Here is a 14,215-nt window from a genome sequence, read left to right on the forward strand (position 1 = left end):
GTAATTACTTTTGTTGCTGCAAAGACATAAGCTTATTATAATAGACTACATTTCCTAATATAAAAAGCGTTAATGTAAATTTTTTATAACTATTGTCAAATTGTGGCTGTTTTTTTTGTCATGAGAAACTATATATGTATACATATAATTCATACAGAATTGCGAACTATTTTCACAATTTACTGTTTAACTTGACACTTAACATTTTTCTTAATTCTCTTCTCAAAATCTTGCCAGATGGATTCTTTGGTATTTCTTCAACGAATATAACTCCACCGCGCAAGTGTTTGGCGGGCGACATCTACACAATGAAAAACGATTATTTTAATTTCCCTTACCTTGAAATTCCTATCTTGTCTTTTGCACTATTTTTTTCATCAGCCTTGAAAATTGTTTACATAATGCAATAGATTATAGGAATAAAACAATGTGTAGAAGTGTTTTGTAGTTAATTTTTCACGAAAACGGCGGCGAGTAAGAAATAGATATATAATATATTAATAAATCATATGTGTTTAATGAGCTTTTATACTCTCTGTACTGGATTACTACCTTAAAAGCGACATAGGCCACGATCTCGTCGGCGGTGAGCTCCACCCCCGGTTGTGGCACCACGAAGGCGACGGGCAGCTCGCCGACGGCTTCGTCCGGCCGCCCCACCACGCCGCAGTCCGCCACGCCTGCGTGACGCAGCAGTAGCGCCTCTAACTCTGCGGGCGCCACCTATACACAATATAAACAAATGTAAAACGTCAAATAAAACAATTTTCAATTTAAAAAATATAAAAAGTATTCTAACAATTATTGAGTTAGGTAGTGCTTTTTATTGCAATTACCTGGAATCCCTTGTATTTGATAAGCTCCTTTAATCGGTCTACAATATAAAAGTATCCGTCGTCGTCGTAGTATCCAATATCGCCAGTTCGTATGTATCCTTCTATATCGACCAGTGCATCGCTGGAAGCTTGGTCACCCATGTAACCCTTCATTCCTAAGGGCGATTTAATCCATATTTCCCCTTCTTTTCCAGGACCTAACTTGGCATTTGTTTCTATATCTAAAACCTTGTAAAATATACATGTTGTTAGATTAAACTTATTTTAAAGTTACACATTGCATCATAGTATAACATTGGGTATCATATCCAGGGTTGGGCGGAATTTAAATTGCTTGTAATACAAGTAATATCGATCATGTCGGATTGCCGTTTCATTGAATTCAGTGAAGGAGAGGATTGAGAGTACATTTTTTTTAATGACGAACAATTGGCCTCGACAGCATTACCGGGAGGAGCCAGAGTCTTTAAGATATCTACTCAGCTGGATGTTGGGAGTCCACGGGCTTTACGGGTATCAATACGGGTGTCAAAAACTTTTTAAAACAGCTATTTTAACACATGTGAAGGTGCGCTATAACATAAGTTACGCACGCAGTTAGCTCATTGTAGTGTAGTATTCGCTGTTTTGTACTTCAAATTTATTACTTTATACATAAATACAATATATCGATCATTAAAATTTTTATTTGATACTTAAATAAATGATTTATAATTGCTTAGCATGACTTATTTAACATAAAATTTCTTAATACTTTTAATATAATTATCTCTTATAGTCGTATAATCTCGTCCTGATTATATTAATACATATTCATTTAGGGCTTACCTTAATTCTCATACCAGGTGCGGGAGTCCCACATGAGCCCATTTTTTCTCCGTTAGTTAAATCCACACAACATGCCATTGTTACCTCTGTGAGACCATATCCTTGTCTAATAAAGCCAATGCCAGTTCTAAAAACAATACTTTATTACTATATATTTATCGCATAAATTGCGCTAATTGTATTCCTTATCCTTAATTACTTGCCAAGGCCACATGCTGCCTTATTTAAATGTTATGGTTGGTATGGTGGCTTAGTAGAGATTAGGTAATGTTATATGAACATATTTTTCACAAAAAGAATGTTTTAATATTTTCTTATGGGAAGTATTTTTCTGTTGGGTTTTTTATAAGAATAAGATTTTGTTACTATTACATAAAAGGAAAACCTAGAAGCTCAATAATGTGTGTTTATTTCTCGTTTCTATTTATTATTACCTTTTCGTAACAGCAACCTGGATTTCCCTAGACAGTGGGGCTGCCCCGCACCATACTTCATTAAGAGATGTTAGATCATATTTGGGTACAAGGGGATGCTTGGCCAGGAACACTGCTAGTGGTGGTACTATAGTAGTCATGTTTATCTGATAGCAAGGAAAGTTTTAATGTAATCCAAAATCAAAATATCCTCTATTACATTAGGCTCTTGTAAGCACTCTGGAGTCATTGATTTCAATTAGAATGTAGATCTTACTGCGAAGATATTGGTTAAGGGAAAAAATGCAAGAGCTGCTAGTGAGTCCAATCTCATGTAAATACTAACATTTTATAATGCAAATGAAATTTTGAGGTTCATAATTTATATAAAAAATAAGAGAAATACAAAATAAAATAACTGAGATGAGAGGTTTGCAATATAATAATGAAGTTATACATAAACTCACCTTGTATTTTTGTATGGTTTCCAAAAACTGTTCTTCATCAAATCGCACCAAAAATACAATTTTAATATTCAAACACATGACAGCAAATGACGTGATAAAGCCATATGCATGGAACCAAGGTATCAGTGACAGACCACTTAGCACTTTATGATTTTTCTTCTGTTGTGAAGTTTCTAAATAGTACCTGAAATTATAATAACTTACTTAAAATGCTTAAATATGTTTTCATTATATTTAATGAGAAGCTTCTATCTTTTTATTGTACTTGGGAGTAGGGCTTTGTTGAAGTCTGTATAATAATTTATTTAAATAAAAATTTGTGAAAATACTAAGCAGTCAAAATGATCGTGCCATGGTGAGCATCAGCAGATTGGAATTTAAGTTATAATTACTTACATATATTTGAATAAATATTAAAGCTGAATATGTACACAAAATACTTACTTCATATGGGCACATAAAGTGAGGAAATTAACATGTGTAAGCATCACACCCTTTGGTAACCCTGTAGTTCCCGAGGAACACATTACAGCTATTGTGTCATTTACTCCATTTACGTCTACTAGCGTGAAGTCATCAACATTCACCTGTTTCTTTACCAAGTCATTGTAAAATATAGCAGGTACAACATCATACTCTCCAAAGAGAATAATTTTCTCAACATGAGGTAAATCTTGGCTACAATCATACATGTTTTGTGCAGTGATTGGTGATGTAAATATAAACTTTGGTTTTGTAATTCCGAATATATGGCTAATTTCACCTTAAAATATATTGTGTTGATTAGTTATAAATATTCACCTTTAAGTGTAAAATTATGTAGTTAAAAAAGGCAAGACAGGCTATACTTGTATTGTGACTCCCTTATTAGTCTAGTAACTAGATAAATGGGTGCAGATCCCGAGGCCCTGCGTTCAAGTCTCAAGTCAGGCCAATAATAAGTTATTGAATTTTTGTGTCAACAATTCTAAGTAACAGCCCAGAGTCTGGAATTCGCAAGTGTGTACACTCTCGTATGTCTGGAAGCACATTAAGCTGTTGGTTCAGCGCCTGACCTCTTTCCAGTTGTGTCGAGTTGCCGCCCCATTGGATTATGAGAGTGAGGGAATATAGAGTGCACTATACTTGTCAGTTCATAGTCTTGGACAGTTGGCTAATCTCTCTTGAGACTTGCCGCCGTTGTCAAAATCAGTCAGGAGAACATCATCATCATTGGCTTAATTAGACTTCAAAGAACTTATAAATATGGTACATAATTAGTCTTCTAAATAGTAATGAAAATATAGCAAAAGCACACAACTACAGCACTTAGAAGAAGATATTTTGCTTACCAGGAGAGTAAGTAACATTGAGAGTTGACAGAACTCCACCACAATAAATAATTGCCAGTGATGCAACAGTAAACTCAAAGCGATTCTCACTGCTAAGTGCAACAACATCCCCCTTTCTTAACCCTAATTCTTGAAGTGCAACAGCCAAGTTAACACTATTTTGAAGAATAGTTCTATAAGTAACAGACTCGCCCGTTTCGGCACAAATCTATAATACATAGAAAGGAATGTTACTTTAAATATTGAAACTCACTGATTATATAAAATAGTTAACTACTAATTACAAACAAAAAATATATAAAAGAATTAAAGAGAGCATCAATGAAATGTTTTTAGTGAAATAGTTATTTTATTTTTAAATAACTGTATTGTACTCACCTGCGCGATACCGTCACCAGCATTCTTTAATTTATCAAATACAAACTGCCCAAAGGATAAGTGAGCTGGAATCGGACGCTCCTCCGGACCATACACTATATTATTATGTATAGACACAGCCATAGTAAAAAACCGATTTATTTATTAAATATATTTATAAAATAACCAAACGATGAATGATACACCTATAATAATTTATTACTTAATATTACAATCACACCATATAGTACGTAATTATAAAATTAATTAAGTCGTGATCGATGATTTACTTATCTTAATACATTTACTATTATAAAAGATTATTAAAAATGTTGTCTGATAAGAATTAATAGATAAACAATCACCAATGAGATAATACAAACAACCTCGCAGTTTTTAATCATTAATTACACACTCATAATGAATACTCTGAATGAATGAGTGGTTTAGACAAAAGCAATTCCTCGCGAAACACTTTTATGACTAAATAAGTCGTAAAGAAAATGTGAAAAATCGTTATAAAAACTACTCGTAAGTTGGATTATTACAAATATTTGACAATGACAATGGTTTAAAAAACATGGGCACAGCCATCCTTGACAACTGTCATAAAATGCACAGAGTACATCATATTTTTTTGTTAAAATCTTATTCTTTCTCTAAAAAGCAAAAGGTTTGCACTATACAGCCACGTTAGTATATGAGGAGGATTATATACTCTTACAGACCAGAAGTGAAAATTACTTTTTTAAAAATAATACACAAATAATGAATGAACTAATGAAATGACTATAAATAATAATAAGAAAATAACAAACAAAAATATCATTAATAACTTTAAATGCTAACAAAAATTAACTAGAATGGCAAATAGCCCTTGAAAACATAATTGTATGTTCAAAGTGCTCAAACTTCGCGTCAAAAGTAATATTTATTTTCACTTTTTTCTGGCAAAAGTAATATTTCTCTTCTGTGACGGGCGATGACGCGTTTTTTTTTAAATATAATCCGGCACAAGGAATTGATACATTCGGTCGGAGATTCTTAAGAATACTTTTATTGGAAATCGCAGTTCAGGTTCGTACACGTTTTCTATAAAAAAAAAGTTTAGTCGACCAAACTAGTCTTTATTGTCAGAATAGGATAGACAAAACAAACTTAACGCAAAATGCAAATGACATAAAATTTTCACATAACATTTTCACATAAAGTAGGCTCTTACAAGTACTTTTGAGTCATCCTATTACAACGTTATTTTTAACAAAAAACTTCCACCAGTTACCAGACGGAAAAAGAAAAAGCCGAGATGGCCCAGCGTTTAAACGCGTGAAGCTTAACCGATTATCGTGCATTCAAACCCGGCTAAGCACCACTGAATTTTCATGTGCTTAATTTATATTTATGATTAATCTTGTGCTTGACGGTGAAGGAAAACATTGTGAGGGAACCTGCATGTGTGTAATTTCACTAAAACTCTGACACATGTGTATTCCACCAACCCGCATTGGAGCAGCGTGGTGGGATAAGCCCCAAAACCTTCTCTTCAAAAAAGGAGAGGAGGCCATAGCCCAGCAGTGGAACATTCACAGGCTGTTACTACTACCACTACTACAAAACCGGAATGTAGATATTACCGAGAAGGATGGACGTGAAATACATTAGTTACTCTTTTTTATCAATTAAAATATATGTACATATAATAATCATATACAATTATATTTATGTATCATGTAATATCTACGAATACTCTAGTTCACTCTTTAATCTTTTAGTTCAATCTTTTATTTTCTTGTACAGTATAACAAACCTAATAAAATATATTGTACATGACTTTTAAATTTAATTACAGGTTAATGTAAAATGGTCTGCCGAATTTTACTATAGAAGAGAATATTCTGCTCTATGAAAGATGTTTTACTTTGTAAAGTCGTAACTTTTTAATAAGTTAATACATAGGTACCTAATTTTATTAAAAATAGTTTTGATTTCTGCATATTTATACGATTCGGATATTAATCTATCACTTATATGTTCAATATCTTCCTTTATCTTTGTAATATATATATTAATAAAAACATTTAAATTACATATTACAAAAAGAGTTTGACGCCCGAACAGGGACTTGAACCCTGGACCCTTGGATTAAAAGTCCAATGCTCTACCGACTGAGCTATCCGGGCTGTACGATGCTTATCAAAATAGGTAATCGTTTTCCCTTATTATATTTTTACCTTTAATCATAGTTACCTTAAATCCCTTTGTAAATTGATTTATTATATTAAAACTAAAAATATGTATTATCTTTGTTAATGATTGGGTAAATTTAATATTGGGTAATTTATTTATATATTGTTTATAATGTCTAACATTCGCAAATATCTTATAGTCCACGTTTCCAAAGTTTTTTTTTTATACATAAATAGTACTGGTGGTCGTTTGAGATTAAGAAATAATAACCTTATTACATTACCTATATTTGTTTTTATATATAAAATAAGTAGGGGACGGGCAAAATGGGTCGTAACCGTACCGTAACAGCCTGTGAATGTCCCACTGCTGGGCTAAAGGCCTCCGCACCTCTTTTTGAGGAGAAGGTTTGGAGCTTATTCCACCACGCTGCTCCAATGCGGGTTGGTGGAATACACATGTGGCAGAATTTCAGTGAAATTAGACACATGCAGGTTTCCTCACGATGTTTTCCTTCACCGTCAAGCACGAGATGAATTATAATCACAAATTAAGCACATGAAAATTCAGTGGTGCTTGCCCGGGTTTTGAACATACGATCATCGGTTAAGATTCACGCGTTCTTACCACTAGGCCATCTCGGCTTAATTAAAATGGGCCACCTTATGGTAAATGGTCACCACCATAAACATCGGCAATGTAAAAAATATTAACCATTCTTTAACAGCAAGCGACATTAACTTTGGGAACTATGATATTTGGTCCCATGTGCTTGCAGTTACACTGGTTCTCTCACCCTACGAACCGGAACACAACAATTCTAAGTATTGCTGTTTGGCGGTAGAATATCTGATGAGTGAATGGAACCTACACAGCGGATACAAAGCCCTACCAACAAGGTATTACTTATCTTATACAGATATTCTTTTTGGTAGACCAAGATATTACTATATACTTTTTCAAACATATGTTGTTTGCGAGAGAAAGTGGATCAAACGAAGTTTAGTATACCTACCAGTTGAGAACAGTTAAGAGTATAGCAACTTCTTTAATCTTTTCAATACTACTGGCCGTAAGATGCTTGAATATTTATGTCTATGGAATAAATAAATAGGTATACGGAAAACTAATTTATTTCTTCTTCTAATGTATATATATAATACATATGATAAATAAAATAGTATGCGAGTAGTATCTATAGATGTCAAGTCGCCAAATCAATTCTATGGGCTATACTTAGTCCCAAATTTTGACATATATTAATTCTATTTATAATTTGAGATGCCAAAATATAACCATATTATAATTTAATTATAAACTAATTTGGGTGCTCGCTCTATATTTCTTTTTTTATAGACCTTTAAGTAACAGGTTAAATATATAATATATACATACAAACATTTAAAAGGCGTTTGCTTTTTTTTTTACTTTTGTAATATACTATAACAATTTATCTAAATTTATATTTCCGTTATTTTTCAATACATGCTTTGGTAATCTGGTTCGGATACCTGATAATAAGAAGAGATTTATCTAATTTGAGAAAGTTATAGGAATATAATTATAATTTGTTTAAAAGTTTATTAGCAGAAGTTATATAACAGATAAAAAATAAATAAATAACTAGAAATCGATAGAAAGTTATTAATATAAATTAAAAAAATGTATTTAAATGGCGATAACTTTTTACAATGTCAACCGATTTCAATGATACAAAGCCTAACTGTTGCTCAAAGGTTAGCCTTATCTACGTATTAATTATAAATTAGCGTATAACACGTTTTTTGATAAATTTATTCAATGTACACTACTGCTACATTTGTACAGCTTTATTATATGTACTTATAGAATAAATAGTCAATGTCAAATGTTTTTAGCAAATTGTTCATATATGTAATTAAGGCGAAAGTATGTTCCTTTTTTTAAATTCTAAAATTTAATTATGAAACCATGCCAAGTATAGACGGAAACAAAGTTTTATTACAATTATTTAAAATAAAGTTAAAAGAAAATGGCGGTTTCGGTAAAAGTATTTTGGTTTACTTTTATGTTGCGTTTCGTAGAGATATATTTTTTCAAATTTTTCTTTCATTAAATATTCTGTATAGATATTAAATTTCACGTTTTTTTAAAAAACATAGTCAAGTGGGAATAATTCGGTAGGTGTCAACGATTAGGTTGATGCTCCTATATTCATTTCAATACAATCATTTGAATGTGCATGTCGATAAAAATAGTTCTTTGTTATTTTGAACGTTAAAAAATGGTTATATACAAACAAATGACCTCGTCTTAAGATTTTATGTAAATACCAAATGAAAAAAAGTGTAACTAATAAAACAATGGCATTTTTTTATAGAATAGGACGGTGGACGAGCATATGAGCCACCTGATGGTAAGATGGTATTGGTGACCACCAACGCCTATAGATATTGGCATTGTAAGAAATGTTAACCATCGCTTACATCACCAATGCGCCACCAACCTTGGGAACTAAGATGTTATGTCCCTTGTGCCTGTAATTACACTGGCTCACTCACCCTTCAAACCGAAACACATCAATACCAAGTACTGCTGTTTTGCGGTAGAATATCTGATAAGTGGGTTGTACCTACCCAGACGAGCTTGCATAAAGCTCTACCACCAATAAAAGATAAAAAAAATCTAATGTTTTTTAGTGTTTCTACATATATTAATTTAACTTATAGAGGGGACATTGTATACTTTATTATTTTACGCAAGTACCTGTTAGTTTTGTGCACTCGATACATTGGTTACCGGAATAAAGCTGAGCATGTGAGAAGCAAGTAAGTTTTTTGTCACAAAACGAAATTCACACAGGCAAACCGTTGGTTCAATGGTATGTAGTTCGTGGTATGTAGTTGTATAATATAATTTAATTAGTTTAATAATTATCTTTACTTCACTGGGCAACGACGCTCCCTCTAGGATAGATTACCTAAACGAATTGTGTTTGTAATATTAATTATAATCGTATTATATTGTATAATATTGTCATAAAACGCAAAACGAAGCGTTAACAATGTTTTGTTAATGAAGGATTTTTGCACATGTTAATATAGGTAATGTAAATAATTTTACGTTCTTATTTCAAAGCCTAAAGACATTACCTACTACTTAGTCTAAAAGAACGGCTTTGGCTTGAAAGCTAATCCGTAGTAGTTTAATGTATTAATATAATATAGGATGGTATATAGACATTAAACAGAATTTGACTTAAACAGAATTAATAAAATTAATAACCTTGATAAATTTATAGGACAGTTTGAATGTGTTTCGCCTTCACAGTATTCCCGAATGAGAATTCTTTATGGGGAAATTACTTACGTTAATAATATGGTTAACAAATGAAATAATGCAGATACTTATGCAACATAATGGACATTAATTTTTATATTTATAAATATATTATTACGTTGGTGTTAAGGAAAGTATTACTTTATATATTTATACTTACTTACATATTCAGTCCTAAATTCAGAATTAAACATATTGTCTCTTATAAGATGCGCCCAAAATAAATATTGGTGATTTAAATTAAAATAATTTAATAATGAATTGTTGTTAGAAAATTACAAGCATTATTGTTCATACACTGTGTTTGTATATACAATAATGAAATATGGTATAGTATTTGCAGTGCGTGCTAGGGCCTTATTCCATACAGATCTTATATGTTATTTAGACAGTTTTATAAATAAATTCGTATATAAATACATAGTATTTATAATAAAATGGCGCCAGTGAAAATAAGGAGTATTTAAAATTTATAAGACAACATCGTCGTAACAATTTAGACATGAACTTACAGTGTACTCCTCACTTAGTGTTAGAGCTTTGTGAAAATCCACCTACTCATTACATTATACAATTGAGTATAAACCACCTACTCATTACATGTTTTACTCCCAAACCGCAATACCTAATATTGTTGTGTTCCGGTTTGAAGAGTGAGTGAGCCAGTGTAGCCTAAGGCACTAGATGCACAGTATTTTAGTTTTTAAGGTTTGTAGCGCATTGACGATATAAGGCTATAGGCGCATTGACGATTGGCATCCCTTATATATAATTATATAAGAGATACCAATGCCTATGGACGTAGGTGACCGCTTACCATCAGGTGATTTATTTGTCAATCTGTTTACCTATTTTACATAAAAACAGTGTCATTAAAATATTGAAAACATTACTTTTTTTTCTTTTTTGGCATTCAAATGATGAAAGTTTATAGTTTAGGGCCAGACATAAAAGTATAAAGCATGTTTATAAGTTTCATATTTTTAAGGGAGATAAAAACGGTTCTGGCGATTTCCATGCAAAAGTTTTCAAACTGTGCGGCGTCCATTAGGCGATAACTTCGACTGTCAGTTTTGCTACGGACACTGCTGTGTCTGACAGATAACTATAATATGATGTGGTGACTGATTTTTGCTATTTACAACATTGAGTAAAGATTAAGTAAAGTAAAGTCTATTAAGTGCGTATGAGTAATGAGTATGTCATTTATTCAATCAATCGCCAGTTAGCATGATGTTTTTGTACAATAGATCGCTTCTAATTACTGATTGTATTATTATTTTTTTATATCTTACTTTCTTAATAAATATTTTAACTAAGGCAGTGCGAAGTCGTTGTAGGTGTTTAATTAAATTATATTATAAGTTATAAACTGCGCTATTGAGTAAGTTAGCGTTTGATTCAAGATAATAAGATTTTATAAGTTTTCTTTTCATTAATATATATATAACTACTAAACGACTAAGTGATAAAAATTTTATTATATATATATTTTATTTTATATATATATATATACACGATCGGAAAGAGTTCAGGCGCACAACCAACGGCTTTACGTGCTTTCTGAGACGGGAGTGTACATACTGCCAACTTCCAGACTTCGGGCTGCTATTGAGAACATCCGCCTGAAAAACCCAATAACTTTTTATTGGCCCGACCTGGGATTTGAATTACTTAGGTGGACGGGCAAATTGTCCACATCGTGTAAAGTGGTCACAATTGCTTACACCGTCAATGCGCTACCAACGTTCGCGAATGTATCTTGTGCCTGTAGTTACACTGGCTTACTCACCTTTCAAACCGGACCACAACAATACTAAGTATTGTTTGGCGGTAGAATATGTGGGGAGATTTCTTTATTACGTATTTAATTTTGTTACATTATTAATGGATATTAATACCGGTTAGTTCAACATACTTGACATATATATCTATCACTATATGCACGGATACAACAGCTGCCACACACGTATGATTGATTACTGTAGAATATAAATAAGTAGGTAGCTGCTATTACGTTGAAGCAATGATATTGCTAACGCTGATCCAATTATCTCTAATGGATGAATTCCCAATGCCCTACTAAACTTATACCAAATTGGAAAATTAATATACTTTTTTTCGAAAGATATTTTTTGTTTATTAGTTAATTAAATATGTTATTGAAATTTTATAAATGTATTATGTTTTAATTAATTATCAGATTTCCTAAGTCATAATTACATAGAACTTAATTTAAATAAATCATCACACATAAGTTAAATGGAAATTACAAGTATGAAGTAAACATTTCTGTTAAAGTTCATTAATAATTGCTTTTAAATACTCGTTAACGAGATCGGGTATATTAACAATATTTTAAGTAAATAAGAGAACATTTTAAAGACAATTGAATAAATCTTTTATTCATTATTATAGCTTCCGATAAATTATAAGTATAATTAGGTGAAAATAGTTATGTTTCAATAGCAAGACACATGTTTAAGATTGTGCACATGTTGCACAATCTTATAATTGAAGGGTCAAAACTTAAATTCCGACCAGCCGTAGGTAAAGTAGGTAGAGTTTGAATTATTAATATTTCTCGTGTTAACTAATTTTTAATACAAGGAACGTATAAGTATTATAATATAAGTAGTAAACAATTTATAATATAAGTATTCTGAGATGAAAAGTATTGTAAGAGAGAGAAGTGTAAGAAAACTTGTATGCTGTTTCTTGAAATTATGTCTTCTGTGTGTAAGGTATACCTACCATTACACTTGGGCACGGTATTGCTATTGCCTTATCTGAAAACATCTCACGTCATAATCCAAAATTTACTGAAGGAACGTTTACATTTTATTTTATATATTATTATTAACATTGAATTCTTAGACATATTAACAAATAAAAATTAAAAATAAGGTCCTCCAAACCGATTTCGGCCACGGCGGCTAATCTCAAAAGACATTAGCCAACTGCGCAGGACATATTATAGTGCACAAGTGTGTCCGCAAACACAGGTGCACTCTATTCTCTAACTCTCATAATCCCATGGGACGGCAATCCGACACGATCGGAAAGAGTTCAGGCGCACAACCAACGGCTTTACGTGCTTTCTGAGACGGGAGTGTACATACTGCCAACTTCCAGACTTCGGGCTGCTATTGAGAACATCCGCCTGAAAAACCCAATAACTTTTTATTGGCCCGACCTGGGATTTGAATCCACGACCTCCGGGTCTGCGACCTTACATCTAGCCACTAGACTAATGAAAAATTAAAAATAGCTACTGTACAAATCATGACCGCGTGGAATGGTTACAAGAATGCTAGTAGAAAAGCAAAAAAAAATAAGTTGTCCCTCTTGTTACCAGTAAGGTGGAGGCAATAAGACAAGGTGTTATAGGAGGCAATAAAATAGGTGTTATATTTTTAATGAAAGTTTTTGCACTGTTACTCCTAAGTCCAAAATTTTAAATACAAACGGAGCAACGTCATTATTTTTAATACGAGACGAATATTTGCAACGTTTGCTCGCCTAGACAAATTCAGGCCCATCGGATTTGTGCTCATTGATATTGTGATATCGTTTACATTAACTCATCAGATATTCTACCGCAAAACAGCAGAAATTGTTACTGTTATGTTCTGGTTTGAAAGGTGAGTGAGCCAGAGTAATTACAGGCACAAGGGACATAACATCTTAGTTCGCAAGGTTGGTGGCACATTGGCCATGTAAGCGATGGCTAACATTCCTCACAATGCCAATGTCTATGGGCTTTGGAGACCACTTACCACCAGGTGGCCCATATGCTCGTTCGCCAACCTATACAATTAAAACAAAAGATCAATTTGATCACAAGAAACAAAGAATAACTATATTTTTTTGTTAACATTGTTCTGATAATGTCTGGTCGAAAAATAAAGTTCAATAGATGAAAATTTAATATTCGATATACCTCTACATAATCACTATAATGTGTTTGTGTTTAATGTCCATTAAAGTATGCGTTACATATCCGCAAATTGAATTTGTCAAATCTATTTCTACGATCTTTCGCCTAAATAATAAAATTTGCACATTACAATGAGTGAAGATTGAGTGCATTACCTAATCATAACATTTATAAAATATCTTTCGACAACTTTTTCATATTTCAATAAAGAGCGAACAATATCGTGGGGTGCATTTCAGCGTGATTAATTTATACTGTTTACCAGAGATAAAAAAAGCAATACTTGCTTTTGTTGGAGAATAAATAGCTAACCTAGCAAGTGAGCTGAGTTGATAGTTGATACCATAGAAAGTAAGTATAACTGAAATATTAAATCTCATAATCAAATTGTGTGTCACGTAATATGGCTCAGAACATCGAGAGGTACCTACATGGTATAATTTAATTTAAAGCCGTTTTATTAAAATCACAACGATGCAACAATATAGAAAGGAAAGACCCTTTGATGATAGCTATACCTTTATCATCAAACCTTCAT

General features: G+C 32.3%; 2 protein-coding genes and 1 non-coding gene across 5 annotated transcripts in view; all 3 read right to left on the bottom strand.

The window, feature by feature from the left end:
- The window catches only part of LOC126775846 (uncharacterized), a 169,444-nt gene that overhangs the window by 42,512 nt on the left and 112,717 nt on the right, over positions 1-14,215 (bottom strand). The window lies entirely within an intron of this gene.
- Positions 10-4,807, bottom strand: LOC126775851 (uncharacterized). 3 transcript variants are annotated; one of them, XM_050497991.1, is made up of 10 exons: positions 4,619-4,807; positions 4,254-4,438; positions 3,876-4,083; positions 2,989-3,307; positions 2,545-2,728; positions 2,099-2,244; positions 1,665-1,791; positions 837-1,064; positions 553-723; positions 10-301 (listed from the first exon to the last, which is right to left on the bottom strand). In XM_050497991.1, the coding sequence occupies exons 2-10, from the start codon at positions 4,374-4,376 to the stop codon at positions 173-175; spliced, it is 1,635 nt and encodes a 544-aa protein (XP_050353948.1). In that variant the 5' UTR covers positions 4,377-4,438; positions 4,619-4,807; the 3' UTR covers positions 10-172. The 3 variants fall into 3 exon arrangements, with proteins under 3 accessions (XP_050353948.1, XP_050353947.1, XP_050353945.1); XM_050497990.1 differs by having other exon boundaries at positions 4,598-4,807; XM_050497988.1 differs by having other exon boundaries at positions 4,254-4,807.
- Positions 6,340-6,412, bottom strand: Trnak-uuu (transfer RNA lysine (anticodon UUU)). The gene has a single exon. It is a non-coding gene; the product is annotated as a tRNA-Lys (tRNA).

Source organism: Nymphalis io, chromosome 19, assembly GCF_905147045.1.
Source record: "Nymphalis io chromosome 19, ilAglIoxx1.1, whole genome shotgun sequence".
NCBI lineage: Eukaryota > Metazoa > Arthropoda > Insecta > Lepidoptera > Nymphalidae > Nymphalis > Nymphalis io.